General features: G+C 35.7%; 2 protein-coding genes across 9 annotated transcripts in view; both read right to left on the bottom strand.

The window, feature by feature from the left end:
• Positions 1-22266, bottom strand: part of LOC134538507 (neurocalcin homolog) — a 586036-nt gene that overhangs the window by 18395 nt on the left and 545375 nt on the right. The gene's annotated exons all lie outside the window — the stretch shown is intronic.
• LOC134538505 (neuronal calcium sensor 2) overlaps positions 6981-22266 on the bottom strand; it is a 560474-nt gene continuing 545188 nt past the window's right edge. For all 8 annotated transcript variants that reach the window (XM_063379883.1, XM_063379884.1, XM_063379885.1 and 5 more), the window contains one exon: positions 6981-20322. In XM_063379883.1, coding sequence (XP_063235953.1) covers positions 20146-20322 — 177 coding nt within the window. In that variant the 3' untranslated portion in view covers positions 6981-20145. The remainder of the gene's footprint in view (positions 20323-22266) is intronic.

Raw genomic sequence — 22266 nt, 5'->3', positions numbered from 1 at the left:
TCAGTACAGTGCTTCCCGCTCCACAGCTGGAACACACGTCACATTTTACGAGAACACTTCCAAAATAATTGATTCAAAGAAGAGATCTGGAACACGGACGCAACGTTACAACAGAGACTCTATTTTAAACAGTAACGCTCATCCACATTTTTTTTTCCTTCCTACAGGGCAGCTTATTACAAGACAAGATTTTTTGGTTTTATTGTTAGTCAAAATTTCATTTTTAAAACAGAATATTTTGGTGTTAAAATTTTTTATTTTTATAAATTTTGTTTAGTAATTATTATTCCACCAAAATAGTGTATAGTTAATATGCTGCAGTTTAACGATTAAATAATCTATAGTAAATTTGTCTAAAACAGATTCAAACAGCTGTTGTGAAATTCTTCTGTAAATCCTCATACTGTAGGTAGGGACTGTAGACTATTATGCATTTAGCACTATGCCAGATTCCAAACAAACCATCACGAGATACTATGTACTGCAGTGTGTGTTTTTGTGCCACTATGTATGTGCCTTAGAAGTTACATTTACTTGGCATGGTAAAAAACTTAATTTTGCATGCAAATAATTAATAAAATTAAAATGATAAAAATACTAGAGTGATATTATAAAAACAGCTGGTAAAGAATACTTACCATCAAATAAAAAAAAATTAATAAATAGTCAATAGTCAATTTAACATAAACATGTGTATGAAATTAATTATGAAAACAATAAAAATGCTGAATATTTATTCCAATTTATTCATTTGAAATATTTGTTTAATAATAATATTGTAATAAATTATAATGAAAATACATACGGAAACATAAACACTTATATAAACACACTTGAAAATACACTTGAAAAAGTTTATAAACACAATTTCTATAAATAATATTCACACATAATAAATGTTTTCAATGAAATGGACTAGTATTCAATATCACACACTAAAGTATATGATTAAGCACATATATTTTATCATATTTATTTGCAAGTAGCCTTTTTTCATCCTGTCAATTTTTGTTGCATAGTAAAAATTCACTCTCATTATTTTTTCATAACATGCCTAAAGAAGTATAACTTCAAAAAAGTAATGCTGACCACTCAAGTCGAAAACACTCTATTTTTGCACTATTCGACTTGACTTGACTCAACTCGACTCGACATTAAAATATGCTACCCGGGCACCCCAATTCAAAACTTTACTGACACATGATTATCCAGCAAAATGACTAATCCCGAACGGCAGAAGTCCCAAATGCCAGATGAAATACCTGCAACTGTAGTTCTAATAAACAATACCTGTTCACAAATATCAACACAGTTACAACATTGGCCCATTCCCCATTAATAAACAAAAAAAAACATATATATTAAACAGCTTATAAGAAAAGCCTTGCATATTTGAAGGGCTTGAACTATTAAAAATGCACAATCCACAGACTAGATTTAAAAAAAAAAAAAAATTTTTTTATCACTTTGCTTCTGAAATTGAACATTTTGTAGTATGGTACTATACAAAAAAAATTACTCCATGAAAATTAACAATTTCAATAAAGAATTACTAATTGATACCAAACAAATACTGTATAAAATCTATTAGATAAAAAGTGATTGCTGGAAAAGTCCAGCAAACACACATTCCATAGTTTCTTCCAACCACAAATTACAAAAGCAATTTTCTAGCATCAAAGACAATATTTACAGTAGTTCATTATTCTAGTCCATTGATTTCTGTGCCTTTTAAGCAAGTGCTTAGAAATTTTGTTAAATGAAAAAATTGTCCACAGTTGACATGTTGACTACTGCCATTAAAAAAATTCAGCTTCTGTCTTGATGATGCCATCACAGATTCTCGTTGAGAAATATAGATGTCGCAAAACCTAAAACTTCACAAAGAAAAATGAGATTAAAAAAAAAAAACAGGTTTTTGGGATTGTTGTTTCAATGAGACCACAAGTCAATAATTACAGATGTAAACAAAAAAAAAAAGTAACACTACCAATGCTGTTTTATGAATGTTGTTGAATGTAAACTAACCTTGAAATCTAACACAGTCGTAAGACCAGTGCTACCAACTTCAAGGCTTGCCTATCAGTGATCACATTTCTGTATACAATAAAACACATGTACAGTAAATGCGCTTATGCCAAATACTAGACTCAACAAAAAAATTTACACAAAAACACAGCATTAAGCTAATGTAAATCTTAAATAGTTAAAAAACTCAATAACTCAATATACATATATATATGTTAATTACATGAACAGAGGTCTACCTATTAAATCTCCCTGGGGTAAAATGTATTTTTGTAGCACACTCAATAACCTGAACTGTACCTATTCAACCAAACAGTTTTTCACTAAAATTACTGTGTTATATATGCAAACAGTGAGATTTATGGTACAAAACAATGATACAAACACCATACTTATGAAGTGTCATTAAGTTTATATGTTCCCATTATAAATGAATGAAACTCTGTAAACCCATAACATGGGCATTTAAAGTAATAAATACAGAAAATGTAAAAAATTAGGCAGCACTTTATAACCACCAGGTGTAATGAGTTTACCATAAAATTAGACTCGTTCACTAAACGATGTTTGAAATCATCACATATATCCCCCCAAAAAATATTTCAGCATGTAAAAGCATTTGTTCGAGTGCATACTTGTATGTACTACATGACACAGTCATCTCCTGTTTTAAAACTTCATCACAGACAACATTTTCTACAATATAACCATAAAAATTGCCTCTTTTAAATCACTGGGCCAAAATACTTAAATTTAAATATAAACAGCCTTAATTAAGTTAAAACTCACAGAGTTAATAAACACATACTCTGTCAGGGATAGCTTATGCAAATATTATGAGTTTATTGTAATTCTTGTTTTTACTTTTGTCATAATTCATATTTTAAATGACCCTCTGTTAGCTAAAATTTATGTGCTGGGTTATACTGTAAATTCACGACAGGTGACATTCTCAGCCATTACCACTCTGCTTCTATGAACACTTAGAAGTGTTTTGTTCTGAATGTTGTCGCCATAAGCGGATATAGACTTTCTGTTGTCATATGCACTTCACCTTCTTGTATTTTCCATGCAATTACTAGTAAGGCAAAAAAATGCAAACAAATAAAGGATTATATTAAGGGCTGAACGTCACAGACAATGGAAGCTCTTTGAAAATAATGCATCAAAAACATCAAATGTTAAACTTACGTGATACTCAACTTAGAAAACTATTTAACCATATAGCGCATGTCTTAAGTTTCGTACGCATGAAAATGCAACTATTTGAAAATGTGAAATAAGGGTACATCCCACCCTATCTATCATTCTTACCAACAGAAGAAAAGCATTTGAAAGCAAACAGCAGGCAAATTGAGTATATCCCCCCCCTTCTTTCCCAGCTAAAATGAAATACTGTGTGTGCTCCTGGTTTGAGACTGTGAAAAGTAGTGTAATTAAAATAGCGCACCAAGAGAATGCATTTGCTTGTGGAAACGAGGAGTATCCAGAGAAAACCCAGTCCCCTAGCAACGTCCGCCCCGCTACCCACTGCTGAAAAAATTGGGTTTGACCCGACACAGACTCGAACTGGATCATGTAAAGGGCCGGGGGGGAGAGACAAGTATGTTCACCATGACTGAACCAATCACACAAGAGAATTATTAAAAAAAAAAAAAAAAAAACCCTCAAGATTCAAACCAGTGACACCACCTCTACTTATGGATAGATATGAAAACGGAAATGTCTGACTAACACCATGGCCACAGCTGGGAATTTGTGACGAAGCGGTTCCTGTGAAACCATAAAATATTTTTTTATGAGTAAGTTTTATTTATAATTGAATTTTTTAAAAAATAATTGACTGTCACACTAAAATCTCAGAGAATAAGTAGACTTTCAGAACTCCAATGTTTACGCATAGAATTTTAATTTAAGTAACGATTTTTGCCTCACAACCGAAAACATGAACATTTTTAATTTGGTTTTTTAATTATTTGTTTCTAATATTTTGTTCTCAAGTTAATTGTTTTGTTGATTTTGTTGAAACAAGTCATAAACACATACATACTAATGTTATTAGATACGTGAAACACACATTAAGTTTGTACGAAAGACATATTTACAGTAAAAGTCTCCAAACCAGCCGCTTCTGTGAAAGAGACAAGTTGGGCTGTATTATTGTAGCCCTCTAAAGATTACAATAATTATCCTAAAATAATCTCTCTGTTAACTTATGCAGCTAAGTTGCTATAATTTTCTTACTCTGTCTTTCACTTCTTTTGTTTTAAATCCTGGAAGGGAGTGTCAGACCCCTGGCTGCATTCCTGGGAACACCTTTTTATTTCAACAGATGTGTACATCAACATATCAACAGATATAAATATGTATCTAGTCAAACCAAATAAACGCTCACTTATTTGAACTGTCACTGAAATCAACAAACCTTAAGCTGGAATCACACAATTGAATATTCATGCAATAAAAACTAAATACATATACAGGTTAATTATAAAGTCCATGAAACATTTCAAAAAATCGGTACAGTGAAATGGCTAAGAATTATGTAACAAATTATATACCACGTAAAAGAAAAACTCTCAAAGTTTTTTTTTCACTAGTTATAAATGTTCTATGTGTCCACCTTGCGTCACACAACACACATCTAATCGATAGTCCAATTCTGCCCATACCCGACCCAGAATATCAGGAGTGATGGTAAGAGCAGCTGCTACGATGCGGTGTCTCAGTTCGTCAAGGTTCTGTGGTAGAGGTGGAACATAAACACTATCCTTGATGTATCCCCACAAGAAAAAATCGCAAGGTGTCAAGTCCGGTGATCGTGGTGGCCACGGGAGTAGCACTTGGTCAGCGGCCGCCCCACGGCCCATCCAGCGATGTGGCAACGTCTCATTCAGATAATCTCGTACCACATTGTGGTAATGAGGCGGAGCACCATCTTGTTGGAAGATGAAGTCCCTGCTATCAGCTTCAAGTTGTGGCATAAGCCACAATTGCAGCATGTCGAGGTAGGTGATACCAGTGACAGTTCTCTCAGCGAAGAAGGGGCCATAAACTGTCTTGTTTGACATGGCACAGAACACGTTAACTTTTGGCGAATCTTGGACGTGTTCGAGAGTCGCATGTGGATTCTCTGTCCCCCATACGCGTGTGTTGTGTCGGTTGACTCTTCCTGAGAGATGAAAAGTGGCTTCGTCACTGAAGATTTATTTGCTTGCAAAGTCATTGTCTTCAAGACGGTTCTGCATGGAAATGCAGAACTGCAGTCGGAGCGATTTGCCATCATGGCTGATGGCTTGCAGAAGCTGCAATTTGTACGGCTTCACTCTTAATCGCTTACGAAGAATTTTCCACACTGTTGGCAATCCACTGTCTGTTGTGACACGCCTGGCCGATCCGACCGTTTTGCATCGCACAAACAGCAGTCTCCCTCGAATTTCTTGTACCACTTCATTATGCTACTGTAAACTAGTGGTATTTTGTTAAACTTGCCACGGAAAGCTCTTTGGACACTCACTACCGATTCGCTACGGGCGTATTCAAGCACACAAAAGGCTTTCTCTGCCTGGTTCGCAGCCATTTTCAGCAACTACATGCACTAGTGCCCCTGTCGGTTGTTTTTTAAAATAGTTTTTTTGGCGCTACATTCAAAAAAACTTTGAGAGTTGTTCTTTTACGTGGTATAGAATTTGTTACGTTATTCTTTTCCATTTCGCTGTACCAATTTTATGAAATTTTTCACGGACTTTATAATTAACCTGTATAAAGTTCTCACATACTACATTACAAGAGGGTTTCTCACAACTTTCCTTATTAGTAGGGACAAGGTTATAAGGTGAATTGCAATAAAACCGAAATAACACTGAAAGCCATGTCAAAAGGCAGCAAACACCAAAATGAAATTTAGTACACAGCATAATACTGAAATGCCAGTTATATCATGGAGTGAATTAAAATTTAACCAAAACTTAATTCAAATCATAAAAAAAATGAATCTTTTAATATTTGCAAACTTAAGGAATGTCATTATTTCCGGACATAAAACTTATCAGAAAAATTAATTTAATTTGTTTTAGTAATCATCTCTTACTGACTCAATTTAAAACCATAAATTCTTTCGAATTTATTTTTTATTGTTCTTAATGTATATGTTTTAGAATAAATTATTAAAAAAATTATTTTACCCTAAGTATGCAGCATATAAAATTTATTTCTATTTTGGTGAAGTACGTATTAAAATACAGCTTTTATAAAAATAAAAACAATAACACTAAGTCCTCTGTTTTAAAAATTAAATTGGACTAAAAATAAAACAATAAAATGTTGTCTCTACTTATTAGGCTAGATCTCATTAAATAAAAATTAAAGGACATGTGCTATATTTTGTAGCAAATCAACGCCTTTTGGAGAAATGAGTTTTTACATTGGTATTTCCGTTCTCACCATGTGACAGCCTCCGCAAGGTACACTAATCACATAAGTAGGACAAAAACAAAATTCAGATAAGCAACGAATAATTTTGCAAAATACGAAATTTTTTGGATGAAAACAAAAATTCTCCCCGTCTTTTTCATTATTTTAGACACAATCATCATAACTAGTAAATATCTGTAAGAAAATGGTGGGCTCTTGATATCCCAAACGCAGCACTTACATGGTTTTGTTCTGGCGATACTTCCACATTTTGTCGAGACAACATCTGCAAACATTAGACTCACCGGTGCCAAAGGTCTTTGTGTGAATGTGACTTGCAATGCGTGATTTAAGTTTGAACTTCATCACAACATTTGGCAAAAAGAACTTTTTACTGAAAATGAAACACAACTTAAAATTTTTCTTAATCAGTTTGATTACCTGGCTAGTTTTCAACAACCTATTAAAAAAAAAAACACACAACCTCAAATAACAATAACAAAAAATTATGATGGTAAAATAAGTTTCAACAAATGTAATGAAAGAACAGTAAAATCTATATATTTGCCAGCAATGAATCATGTCATATGATGCACAGTCACTGCAGTTACAGGTTGTTTTACACATTATAAGATTTTTGCAATGTTTTTGAATCTCTTTTTGTTCTTAAAACACAACTGATCTGGATTCTCTGGCACAATCAATACCTGCAACAAAACTGCAACAGGTAATCAATTCAACCTGTTATTGGTGGACACAAAGAATTTTAAAACTATGTACACATTTAAAGTGTAGTTTCACAATGTTTCCATAAACTAAAAATAATTTCCTCAGAAATGCTTGTAACATGGTTAAGGGGAAAAAAAGAAACAACCATTCATAAATTAATACCCATCCCAAACAAGGTTGTAACCCTTATTTTTACATTAGCTGGCTTTTACATTTCTTGTTGATAGTGTGCAATGCTAACTTTTTGTCAGCTTCATACCAATCAATCATTGTGAAGAGCATTTCTAACTTCTCTGCCTTGTGCAAAGCACTATTAACAACTTTTATTCCATGTAAAGGCTAGCACTTGTAGAAAAGAGGGCAACAACCTTATACAGATATGTCAACTGTTTAAAACATCCATTCTAATAAATGCATGATTTAAGTACAGTGTAAACCCTTTATAACGTCACTCGATGTAACGACAAACTCCTTAAAACGACGAAATTGCTTGACTTTGGTTGGTTTACCTTGTTTTCTATACAATGATAATACACTCTATATAGCGTCACACTCACTCTATTTAATGACAACAATACGGCGTTATAAATCATTAAGCAGTACTTTCTAAGTTGCAAAAGTTGTTAAGAACTGCAGCTGTGTACGTTCTTTTGTTTGCTGTTTTGTTGTTGTATTATCTAGCACGTGTTTACTTCGACTGACATACCGGAGATTCTAAGAAATGTTGTCTTTTGTTTTTGTATGATGAACTTGCACATGTTTACCTTGGTCACTAGACTTTTGTCAAGTTGTTACACGTTATCATTATCGCAGTTGCTTACAGACTTTTGAACTGTAAACATGGCGAGTAAATGAAAATCTTTGTGTAATGACGAAAATGTTTTATTAATACGTTCAATAAAGGCGGGAGAAAAGATCAGTGATGTTGAAAGACGCTTTGGATTTAGCCGCTACACTGTGTCTACAATATGTAAAACAAAGAAAAAATAACAGATTATACGCAATAAGTGTTGTTATTTGTATGAATATTAATGTTCGTGTGTAAAATGTGTACTATATTAGTAAATACATATGATTATAGAATAGTAAAATGATATATTTTATTTCTCTCCATTTAACGACCACTCTCTACAACGCCGAAAAATGCTCAGTCCGTAAGTGTCGTTATATAGAGTTTACACTGTATTTGGATTTAGTATAATACAGAAAAACCTCTATATAATGAACCTCCTTAAAACCAAAACCTCTATAAAGTAAGCTCCTTTACGACACCTTAAAAACATAAAATTTGCCAAGTCCCAATAAAAACCATATCTAACGCAAGGCATATTCCTCTGTATAATCTTTTGGATGAAAAATCCTCTATAACAAAGAGACAAATGTATCAGTCATGTAATTATTTTTTTTTCAATACCCATAAGTGAATATTATGTCAATATATGAACAAACAACTTGTGGCCGGCAGGGCCACATTTTTACTTGTAATTTATTTTTGTTGCTGGTCTCTAGTTTTATATGGTTTTTTATTTCACATATTTTTACGCCTTTTTTAATTAATGTTCATTTATCTGTAAATTTTTTTTAATTATATTTGTTTCTGTTAATTAGTTCTACGCCGTTTGGTAGCTATCGATTATGAGTTTAAGAACTTCTATTGTGTTTCACGTAAATACCACTTGGCGAGCGCCCGGCGGTTGGCTGATGACGTCAGACATTCGGCTTGCCGGGAATGGGAAATCAGCTGGGGCCGCGTGAAGTGTGTGGCCAGGGACCGTCGAAGAGAGAGCTATGTGACGGTGCGGACTGGTGTGCCGGACGGCAACGGGCGACGAAGAGTATTGGGATGGAGGCTCCACGCTGGGTGACAGGGCAAATGGATTGCCCTGTGATACAGAAGAAATCAAGGTAAAGAGAGGCCGCGATTTTGATTTTTACCCTCGTGGTGCTGCACTGGTTTTTGGCAAACCTAGTGAACTGTGTATTTTCCCATACTAAATTTTATTTGGACGGAACTTTTATTAGCCTGTTTGGTGAAGAGGCCCATTTGTTTCACACGTTGTTCCAGTGTGGGATTTTTTAAAAAGGTCGCCCGTTTGCCTGTAGTTGTAATAAAAGTATAAGTTTGGAAGAAACGAACATTTTGCAATTTGTTTTTGAGACTTTGTCTTCGTAATTTGCATACTTAAAGTTGGCTTTAGCTAATATAATCAGCTTGTGCAGTATTATTAAAAGTATGCGATCTGTATTGGACTACATGCGCAGCCTGATGTTGGTTGGTGCGGCCATTCTACGTTTTTATGAAATCATTGGCAAGTTAATAAAGAAGTAAGACTTTGTTTGAAGTAGATGATAAATACTTCTGTGGTAACATGGTTATGTTACGTGAAGAGTTTTTGCTACATTTCCCTTAAAAATAAGATAATTTTTTTTTTGATCATCGCTCACGCCTTTGTGAATTCGTACCTATGGCCCGGCGTGGCATTAGACTCTGGAGTTGGTGAGGAAGGTCAGGAAGCCAGCGCACGCCTAGGATATTAACTTTGTTTTTTTTTTTGGCAAGTCTTTAGCAACGAACATCAGAAGAAAGACTAAACTGTTGATTGAGAGTTTAAGAACTTTATTTAAATAAATTTTTTGTACTTCAGTTTTATTATTGTAGAATTTTTATATATTTGTATTGATTGTCTTGTTTGATTTTTGGTATTAGGGCAGTCAGTAAATTTTGATATTTTATAGTGGCCACGCCTCACGCCCTTATATATTTTTATACTTGTTGTTATCAGTATTTATATTTTTACGATGTTTTAAAGGTTATTGTTAGTATCGCAAATGGGGATAAGATGCTGCCATTATTAACGTCAGCTTTTGTAACTAAGCTTGTATGGTTATGTATAGTAAATACTATTTTTGCAAATTTCTATTTTTTAATAACATACGTCCAAAGTCTTGCCTCTTGTTTGTTTAATGGTTACTCTGCTATTATATCCTTTGAAGTTTTTGGCCTGACCCCTGGGCAGTGGTGTGGGGAATTTATATTGTTTAGCTTTTTATGCCTGGTTTTAATATTTATTTTTTCCCTTCGCGCCCAGAGTGAGTCGGGGACGCAACCCCTCTTCCAATTAAGGAGGAAGAAGGGTTTCAAACTGTTTGAAATAAAGAAAAGTCAATAACAACTCAAAACAAACTCGCAGCAGAAAGAGAACACTGCAAAACTATGCCACAAATACTGAAGATTTCTGGAAAAGCCACGGCAAGATGGAAAAATACATCATCATCATCTTGTTCCTTGTGTATGGATGCATTCAACTGAAGTTTATTTTTTCAATGTACCCAGTATGTTAAGTACGGTTTACTACCTTTCTTCTATAAAATTATGATGCTTGACTAAAAATATAAAATCATTTGGGTAGGCCTATGCCTACTTGACTCAAATTCAAATACAAATATCAAAATATTCTCAAAGTGGGATACTAAAACTGAATAATAAGATTGGGAAAAAAAATTTTCAAAAAATTTTTTTATGTTAGTTTAAGAGAGACATTTCAACTAATGCTTTCATGACACTTCACATTAATGATTATAAATACCTTAACACAAACGTAAAAGAAGTTAACTTTCAAATTTTTAAAGAATTATTTTTTTTTCCAGTGGTTGCAAAATGTTTGTTGTTTGCTTGCCTTGTGTTCAACTTAATCTGGACTCCCAATCATCCGTTTAATCCGTCCGTCACCCGTCCGTCAATCACGTGACCTGCAGCCAATCAGATGGCCCGAAAAATTCCATCCGTCTGTCCGTCAAAACCTTGCCAGGCTGTAGCTTATGACGGACCAACGGATGGTCCACCGCCTTGTTACGTCTATCGTCTTCAATACAACTTTCCGAAAACAGTGTTTGATTTTTTTAATTTGCAATATATAGAAGGCTGTGTCGTATTGACCGATTATTGTTGTCATAATAACGGTAAAAATTGCTTATGAGAATGAGCTTTTCGAAAGAAATGCTGATAAATTACGTCCGGGAAAGGGAGCATTTGTATAATATATATAGCAAAGACTATCGGGATAAGCAACTGAGGGAAAAAGCCTGGATAGAAATAGCTTCTTTCTGTTTCCTTTGACGCAGTAATAAAAGAAGCATAATTTTATTTATTGCTGGCTATTGTTATTTTTAAGACGGCACCCGTTTAATCCACTTGTCAAAGCACGGTTCCCGCCTGTCAACTTATTATCACATTCATAAAAACAAAAGTTAATTATCCCAAGTAAATTATTTTCACCAAAAGTTTACCTACAATTGAGAAAGTATGTGGTGGAAAGTTGTAGCACTGATATTTTAAAATAGAGACGGACAGACGGATGGCGGATGGTTGAGAGTCGGTAATAATTGCCGAGAGAAATAACGGACCGAAACTGAGAGTCGGTAATAATTGCCGAGAGAAATAATGGACCGAAATTGACGGACGGACGGGTGACGGACGGATGAAACGGATGATTGGGAGTCCAGCTTTATCAACATAATCTTGTTCCTACTTATAATGTTCAGCAGTGACTCTAAATCTCAAAACTGATAAGACAAGGTGATGTGAACACAAATCAACAGGGCCATTGAGAGAAACAAGGGACTCGGGGCAAATAATTTTGTCGGGCCCATTCCCATCTTTTCTAAACCCACAGTCAAAAAACCATTTTGAAGTCTGTAAACATTACCGTGGCCACAACTGTAGACGTGATCTGAGGGTATTGCAATGCTTGTAAGATTTCCAATGATTTCTATTAACAATAGATGCGTATTTTTGGTCCTATCGGATAAACCCAGGCATTAAAAAAAATCTCGAAACTTCAACCCCTCTCGCCATCTTGACGGCTCTGCAAATAAATATCCGTTATTTTAAGAGTAAGAATTTGAAACAGAATCAAATATAAATAATAAATAATCATTCTGTTGTTTAAAATTTAGAATATACGCACAAGCTTACAGTTGGGGATTTAGTACATTATAACACATTAAATAAAGATAAGATGTAAAATTTATTTTCTTACAAAGAAAATGTGTCCAGAAATAATTGAAAATTTGATGTCATAGAGAGCAGCATTCTTACGTTTAAAATCTTTATAACAAAATCTGTATATCAAACACACAACCATTCAGTACCTTAAGTTTTGTTATATGGAGGTTTTACTGTAAAATGCCACTGAATTATATGGTTTTGTAATAAAAATGGAAAAAATAAACACAAAGAAAGGATGGTTAGAGGATAGAAGTAAGGTAAAGTATGTTTCCTAAACATTAAAATAAATGCAGATATTTCAAGATTGTATTTACAATACGAAGCTTATTACATGATATGTAATTTTAAGAGGCGCTAGAATGAAAAGTTATGTAACAAAATATACAGCTAAATAAACTTGGTAAAAAAAATTTTTTTTTACAAATACAATATTTTTAAGAGTCAAGAAAACTATTTATGCAGTCATTGTCAGAACAAAGGAAAGCATAGAGTACCCAACATACAGATCACTTCAAGTTGTAGAAATATAGAGCTACCTACGTGAAGATAAGAAATTTGCTTTAAAAAAACACTGGGAACATATGTCAGTAATATTAAAAAAAAAAATTAATACTTAGAAAATATTTACAAAATAGTAACATAATATTAATCAAAGTTTTTAAAGCAAAGATTGCTAACATTTATGCACGCTGTCACTGTTCTGGACTGGTCAATATTTTATGTATCACATATCACCACCACAGAGCTCACAACTCTGATCCAAACAAGCTGTGTACCGATAATCCAAACACGGATGAGACACAATTTTCTTTCGTTTTAAAAATAATCAAAGAAACCAAAATAAGAAAAACTTGATGCAGTAATTTCCATAATTGGCAGGGAAGTGTATAGTGCACTGTAGAAGTGTATAGTGTATGAAGTCAGTACAAATAAGCAATTTTACTTTTCACAGATTGGTCCCACATGCACACACACACATACACACACTCGCTCAGTAACCACTTTTAAATAAACCAAACGGAGCAAGAAATCTAGTAAACCATTTCCATAGTTTACTTACAACTTATGATAGCCTATAGTGCTGGGTATTAAAATATACAATCAGTTATTGTTAACATAATAAGTACAATTTTTTTTTTGTAAGTATGAGAAGTGTGTGTATATTTTTTAAGAGTTGTAAAATTGTGTGTCAATTTTAATAAGGATGAATTTAAAAAAAATCCTAAGGGTCCTATTTTTTCTACAATGTTCTGAAATACATTATTCTTTTAAAAGTTAAAAAAAAATATGATTTAATCAATAAAACCAATACTAAGTATTAAAATATGCAATGTATTGCATTCATAATTAAAAAAAATGTAATATGTATTCCTCAAACCTCATAATGCTTGAAAAGTAAGATATTTCTGAAACCAAAGAAAAATAAACTTAAAATTATAAATATGTTCACCATAATCAAAAAGAAAGTTTTCGAGCAAAATTATTACTAAGTATAAATTTTTCTTCCAAATGAAGAAATACCTCTCAATAACTCACTTTTATTTACATCCAAAACATACCAAGGCTAACTACATAACCACCACACTTTTACCAAAGATTACTGTTCTGAACACACACTTAGCTTAACGTGGTATCTTTCAACCACTATTTCAATCATTTTGAAGATAAAAAGTGACAATCAAATACTAGGCCCCGTACAAAATAGTGTACCTGGCCTTCTATACGTTCAATATATATTTATATTTTTTACATATATTCTGTGTTTTAGATAGAAAACATATTATATATATCTCCACACATGAAAATATTTACAGTAAATAGTAAAATGAAACAGCATAAAGTTATTCTGTAAATAGAATGAGTGGTTTAGACACCAATTTGAATTTAGAAATCAGAAATTGTACAACAAGAGTAAAAGTGATGCAAGAGACCAGAACTACAAGAAACATGTATAACCATTTTTTTTGTGTGGACAAATTTGTCAAGTTAAGAATACCAAGCATTTTAATTTTGGAAGACCTAGAACACATCTCAACTTCTTAGGAGAATCGTTTAAAAAAAATAAATGGACGTTATGACTGTGCTGGCAAAGTTTAACCATGCTAAAGTCGCACATGAATAGTGGACAGCATTCCTTGTATGCCTGTTATAATTGTCAGAGCGAACACACGTACCCAAGGCACACACATGATGTGCAGAGCTTCAGGAAACACCACATAATTTGAAAGTGCTGAAGGTAAGAGAATTTTGTCAATTTACGAAAAGTTTTTAAGAACATGCAGAGGGCAGATGATCAGTTCCGTTTCCGTATTTTAGTTTTTAAACTGCATTTTTGTAAGATTGAAAACAGCTATAACTTGTTTTTTTTCCGAATAGTTTTTAGGCATTGAAAACCCGAAACAGATTATCGAAAGCACTCAAGGGACATGCATTTAACGTTTGTCTTCATTTCTCCACCATACAATCACCACTCAAATATCTTTGTCTCCCCATGTACAAGAACATCATGCGCTAGTTTACAGACATGAGCTTGGAGGCGTTACAGCGCTAGAAACACAAGCGAGCGTCACTAGCACCAACACACCCCTGACAAGGCAGGCCCCTTAAGGGCAAGCCCAGAGAAGCAAGCAACCCCAGATCACACAGGACGACTCTAACACAGTTCTCCAATGTCATGCCCCGCACAAAATATATCAAAATAGTCACCAACATTGCCAACCTGTTACGAATGTCAAGGAAGTAGCATGCCTCACGCGCTTGCTGTCGTACTTTTAAAACCGGCACAGAAACTCTGGAAGAACTTCAGTTTCAACCCACAGGAAAAAAAAAACTAATTAAAAACTATATACATACATATACATATATATAGACACACATACATACATATACATATATATATAAAACATCATTCAGGAAATTCACGAAGTTTAACACACTGTAAAAATGCCCCAAACCTTTCAGGATTTGTGGACTTGAATAGTAAGAAATATTAAAAACCCATTCAGTGTATTTCCATGTTTCTGATGGCGACTGTGTGCACATGAAAATGTAACTGTAATGTTTGGTCAATTTTAACTTTTCTGATAAGGAAACAAACGGTTTTGATACCCCTGCACAATCATTCACTGAAAACATATCCACTAATGACTTTATCACACAATCAAAATTTTTAATTAAGAAGTATTTTTTTTTATAAAATAATTTTATAAAAGGAAGGCCGAGATAGGCAAATATAAACATGTCATAATCACAGGGTGGGCACACCAAACCAGATTGTTGAAAACACAGTTTCATAGTAAACTGCTTAGTGAAAAAAACCTATTTCCTGTTTATACAAGGCATTTTAAGCAACAAATAAAAAGAATATAATAACATAATTTTTCAATAATAGTTATTTTTACGCATTACTAAATTAAAATTAGGAATATTTTACTTAGAATGATAGCACAAATTGTAAAATATAAATTGTGAGATGGCAAAATGTTAAAACAAGAATCCCAATCTAACAATTTTGACTTCAGTTTCCCCTACATCTCTCTAGCACAATGCTGGAACTGTCTCTTACATGTCAGTTGAGATTCTTTCCTCAAATTTGCAGAATTGTGTTGCAATAATCCATCTAAAGACCTTCATTATCAACTAAATATAAAAACAAAAACAAAGGCGAAAACAAAATACATAAATAATTTACTTAGCTCTACTTTTAAAGTCATGTAATGTTTACTTTCTAATATCTACCAAGTTCTCTCTCTTATGCATTTAGTACAGATGCTATTTCCATACCAACACACAGCACTAGCAGCATGTAGTTCATAGAAAGCAGTGCTGTTAGACTTTGCTCCGTCACATTTCTGTTTTAGTATCCAAAAAAAAAAATCATTTTTAAACTTACCACCGTATTGAGTGTATTCCTTTGCTAAGAGTACTCCAATTCAGGTTGGTAGTAATAGATTAGTCATTGTAATCTTCATTAAGAAGTCAATGAATAAAAATTGCTGATGTTTGTTTTGTAGTTGTAGTAATATTGTTTGTACTAAACTTGTTTACTTAATTATAGTTGGAACATCAAACTGATATGATTAAATAATTAATGTAGCACTAAACATATTTCATGTATGTTTTTCTGAAATACCTAACCAAATTTCTTGTAAACTCTAAAAAATAAATAAGTTTTCTTAAGTTTTTGTTGTTTTGTAATGAAACATTATTTTAAAGGGGAGATTTTCAATACCCGGTGTAAGAATATACAAGTTAGGAAAATAATATTGAAGAAAGAAAGAAAGAAAAAACCCTAGGAAAGGAAATTTACGATAGTTTACCTGAATAAATTATTAACCTACATTACTTTTACTTGTAATTATTATTTTATTTTCTATTTCTGAAGTAAGCATAATAAAAGCTACTAGTGAAACCCCATTCTGAAGTTAATAGAGTCCAATAATTTTCCATTCACACAATTTGATTATTTTATAAATTTTTGTGGTCAATAAACACGTTAAGAAATTTCTGATCTGAGTTGTACTATATTATTTTCACACACACTCATTATAACAGTTTACTAATAATATAAAAAAATTGCTTAGGTTTTTTTTTTTAATTCAACAACAGTACATGTTTAAAAGCAGATTTTCACTTTACAAACATCATGAACTCGTATTCAAAATGAAAATATGTGATGTTGAAAAAATTATGGCAAGGGACAAAAGTCTTTGAATGATGTACTAAAACTCTCATTGATTTGTTAAAAAACATTGCAATATCTCTAAATAGTTTTTAATATTTAAAAAATATATATTATTTTGATTGCTTGCTTTTGAATGGGACTAGCTAACTGTAACATAACTGAATAAAATTAATTAAAATTTGCTATGGCACAATCATGATGTCTCACAGAATTATGACCTTGATTATTTAGTCAAGTATATTTTACCAATAATCTACAAAAAGCTATGAATATGAACAATCTATCTTCATATATAACCCCCTTATGATTTACGGTATTAAGACAAAATGTGTAAAATTTTTCACACCAGTTGGGCTCTCTTAGCCATAATCACTAACGTTTTGCATCCAGGAAGAGTCTAAAGCTTGCTGCTGCTGAAAGTTTCAATGCGTATGATTTCCATATTAAGTTTTGTTACAAATTTTGTCCCCACGTATGTGCTAAATGCTATCTGCTATTTGTAAAAATCCAGACAAATATTCGTAACAAAACGTTTTGTGCCATGGTCATTAATATAAGATCATTGTTATGATTTTACAGTCGGGAAATACATAGAACTGTATTTCTGCTTCTATAGTCCCACATCCATAATATTTTGTAACAAAAATCTATATTCAGGAAAAAAAATCATGGTGAGTGATGCCTTGATGAAATTTCACTGAGAAGAAACCAACTCTCAAAAAGTAAACTTATTTTTTTGTGAAACATAAAGGTTGATTTCAATACTAAATGTGGGTGTCTTAAGATAATAGACCCAGCGAGATAAACTAGACATCCTTCTATCACACGTGGCCATCTTACTTTGTTTGGTGAGTGATGAACTATATTCTTCCAGATCGCAAACACTAATAATACCTACGCAGAAGACAGTGTATTGCACATTTAGCATACATCCATCACAGATTATCGTCGAATACAATCTCTGTAATTGCCTCACAGCCCTTGTGTTTGTTTTTAGAGTTGGGGTGCAGAGGTTTTTAGAGGTGCGTAGGCCCAAAACTTTCAAGAAGGCAGACATGTGTCAGAAACCAAATGTACAACGCACTACTCTTCCTTCTTCAGTGCTCCGGGTGGAATTTTAAACTTTTTTTTTAAATTGAGACCTTTAGCACCCTGGTTACTATCACAATAAATCGTATAGACTTTTTCTATTATGAGTAAAAATCTATTTGTTTTTCAATATATTAGCATTCTACAAAGCAAAACATCTCTAGATATATTTTGCAGTGTATTAAAACTAATAACAATAATTAAATGTGTCAAAAAAACAAATAAAACTAGGTTTAACCCAAATTTTTCATACAATTAATATCATTAAATTTACCATGTATTCAATGAATACATATTGACCATTTTGCTTCTCAAATAATAAAGATGAATTTTAAACTTCCTTTTGGTCTTAATCTATAGAAAGAACTTCACATTACATACATTTAGATTATTTATTATTGTTTGATTATTTGCAACCTAAAAAATACCTTTCTAAAATTTTTGAAAACAATCAATTTCTGCTACAATGGCACAAGAAACCACTGATTGTAACACTGTGAATACCAGCTGACCCATTGCAAACTATGAGTAAATGAAATCAAGTAGTTACTACCGTATGATACCGGTCTACAAACTGAGAAACAATACGGACGGATAATATGCTCTTAAAAATGCTTTAAGCAAGGTATAAAAACTTATCTTATTTATTAATTTTTTGGAAGGCAAAGATATAGCCCTAAACGCTTAATTGAGATTCAGTGTGGTGTAATTTATCAGTTTGGTGAACATAGAATTTCAATTGGCATACATAAAAAAGCTTTCCATTTGTAATTTCAAAATCACCAACTGTACACAATAAAAAAAAATTTTCAATTAGAAAGTCAACCAGTTTCCTTGCAATACCTTTACTGCGATTTTTATGCTCAATAAACAGAAGTTAACACTTCAGTGTTTGTACAAATATTTTCAACCTTTCATCCCATACATTCAGCTGTGTACCAAAGAGTTATTGAAGATTATTTCGAAAAATTAAAACATACACTCAATTCCATACTGCAGAAAAACTTTCAAGGCTTCATTTAAAAATAAACATTATGCAAACAGACATGTATCTATACACAGCCTGAGGAGCCATTTAGAAAAGTCAGCACTAACCTCTAACTGTTATCCTGACGTGAGAGTTAAGCAATACTAAAATACTACTCACTATTCAGTATTTCTATTGCCATAGTCAGATAAGTCAGAACTTCATCATTATTCTAATTCAGTTGAAAGAAGTTTATATCAAAGATAATTAATTTGGGATGAGGTATGTGTAGGTGTGAAAGACATAAAGTATTACTTTTGTTCATTACAGAAAGAAAATGGTAACTCTCCTAACAAACAACTACATAAACACTAAGCCTACATCTCCAATTGTAAGCTTTGTGGCAAGCAAGAAACATCTTCAAAAAATTACAATTCTTCCTTCATCAAAAAATACTATTTAATAATAAGAAACTTGAGACAAAGCAATAGCATTTAAAATCATAAATTAAATAAAACATGAAAACTTCCTCATATTAGTAGAAAAATATATACCAAGAAAAATTCATTAGGTTCTAAAAACAATTTGGAATATGACTATGAGCACAGTTTTCAGTTGCACCAAAATAAAAATTTAAAAGGTAAACACGCAAACTTATGTACAATTTTACATTAAAATACTTCCCAAAATACAAGGCCATTTAACTTCCATCATTTAAAAAGTAAGATGTTTAATTATTTTGTACAGAGAGCATATATTCAAAGTTATATAATGCAATAATGCCCATTGATGATGCAAGAGCTTTAATAGAATAATATGTAAGGGAACTTAAAAACATGCAAGTTCTCAGAATTAGGCAGAATTTGTGCTAACAGCATCAAGTGCATCGAAAAGTAGAAGAGAAAAACCAGTGGACAGTCTACCGTAGAACTAACAACGTATCCAAAAACATCAAGACGTCATGAAGCCATCAACGATCAAGCTAGTTTGAGTTATAAAGCACATTAAAAAAAAAATCTAGAATGCAATCTTGAACTTTTGACGATACATATGATTGTAATTCTCCCAGGAGCGACTTTTGTTTTAAAAAATACTGGAATGTCAAAGAAGCGAGGGACGCGACCGGCCAGAGTCTGCGTCCTCCCCTCGGCACGACCAATGATGGTGAGGGGTGATTGCAATTGACTGATTGTCCGTGGGCGCTGGCGAACAGGCTTGTGATGCTCACTACGGGGCCAGCATCTTGGACAACTCCTCGTCCTGCAGGCAGCCCTTCAGGAACTCCTCCTGGGTCAGCTGGCCGTCGTTGTTCTCGTCCATCTTGGCGAAGATGTTCTTGGCGCGCTCCTCGGCCGAGTCTGCCGGCCGGTTGGCGGAGCACGCGCCCAGCATGTCGTAGATGGCCTGCAAGCACACTCCCTCGTGTCCACACACTGCTCCATGCTCCACACACTGCTCCATGCTCCACACACTGCTCCATGCTCCACACACTGCTCCATGCCCAGTCTGCATACCGGTTGGCAGAGCACGCGCCCAGCATGTCGTAGATGGCCTGCAAGCACACTCCCTCGTGTCCACACACTGCTCCATGCTCCACACACTGCTCCATGCTCCACACAATGCTCCATGCCGAGTCTACCGGCCGGTTGGCAGAGCACGCGCCCAGCATGTCGTAGATGGCCTGCAAGCACACTCCCTCGAGTCCACACACTGCTCCATGCTCCACACACTGCTCCATGCTCCACTCACTGCTCCATGCTCCACTCACTGCTCCATGCCGAGTCTGCGGGCCGGTTGGCAGAGCACGCGCCCAGCATGTCGTAGATGGCCTGCAAGCACACTCCCTCGTGTCCACACACTGCTCCATGCTCCACACACTGCTCCATGCTCCACACACTGCTCCATGCCGAGTCTGCCGGCCGGCTGGCAGAGCACGCGCCCAGCATGTCGTAGATGCCCTGCAAGCACACTCCCTCGTGTCCACACACTGCTCCATGCTCCACACACTGCTCCATGCTCCACACACTGCTCCATGCCCAGTCTGCCGGCCGGATGGCGGAGCACGCGCCCAGCATGTAGTAGATGCCCTGCAAGCACACTCCCTCGTGTCCACACACTGCTCCATGCTCCACACACTGCTCCATGCCGAGTCTGCCGGCCGGCTGGCAGAGCACGCGCCCAGCATGTCGTAGATGGCCTGCAAGCACACTCCCTCGTGTCCACACTCTGCTCCATGCTCCTCACACTGCTCCATGCCCACTCTTACGGCCGGTTGGCAGACCACGCGCCCAGCATGTCGTAGATGGCCTGCAAGCACACTCCCTCGTGTCCACACACTGCTCCATGCTCCACACACTGCTCCATGCCGAGTCTGCCGGCCGGTTGGCAGACCACGCGCCCAGCATGTCGTAGATGGCCTGCAAGCACACTCCCTCGTGTCCACATACTGCTCCATGCTCCACACACTGCTCCATTCCGAGTCTGCCGGCCGGTTGGTAGACCACGCGCCCAGCATGTCGTGGATGGCCTGCAAGCACACTCCCTCGAGTCCACACACTGCTCCATGCTCCACACACTGCTCCATGCCCAGTCTGCCGGCCGGTTGGCAGACCACGCGCCCAGCATGTCGTAGATGGCCTGCAAGCACACTCCCTCGTGTCCACACACTGCTCCATGCTCCACACACTGCTCCATGCTCCACACACTGCTCCATGCTCCACACACTGCTCCATGCCGAGTCTGCCGGCCGGCTGGCAGAGCACGCGCCCAGCATGTCGTAGATGCCCTGCAAGCACACTCCCTCGTGTCCACACACTGCTCCATGCTCCACACACTGCTCCATGCTCCACACACTGCTCCATGCCCAGTCTGCCGGCCGGTTGGCGGAGCACGCGCCCAGCATGTAGTAGATGCCCTGCAAGCACACTCCCTCGTGTCCACACACTGCTCCATGCTCCACACACTGCTCCATGCCGAGTCTGCCGGCCGGCTGGCAGAGCACGCGCCCAGCATGTCGTAGATGCCCTGCAAGCACACTCCCTCGTGTCCACACACTGCTCCATGCTCCAAACACTGCTCCATGCTCCACACACTGCTCCATGCCCAGTCTGCCGGCCGGTTGGCAGACCACGCGCCCAGCATGTCGTAGATGGCCTGCAAGCACACTCCCTCGTGTCCACATACTGCTCCATGCTCCACACACTGCTCCATTCCGAGTCTGCCGGCCGGTTGGTAGACCACGCGCCCAGCATGTCGTAGATGGCCTGCAAGCACACTCCCTCGTGTCCACACGCTGCTCCATGCTCCACACACTGCTCCATGCCCAGTCTGCCGGCCGGTTGGTAGACC

This window comes from Bacillus rossius, chromosome 13 (genome assembly GCF_032445375.1).
Source record: "Bacillus rossius redtenbacheri isolate Brsri chromosome 13, Brsri_v3, whole genome shotgun sequence".
Classification (NCBI taxonomy): Eukaryota; Metazoa; Arthropoda; class Insecta; order Phasmatodea; family Bacillidae; genus Bacillus; species Bacillus rossius.
This window is presented reverse-complemented; position numbering and strand designations above follow the sequence as displayed.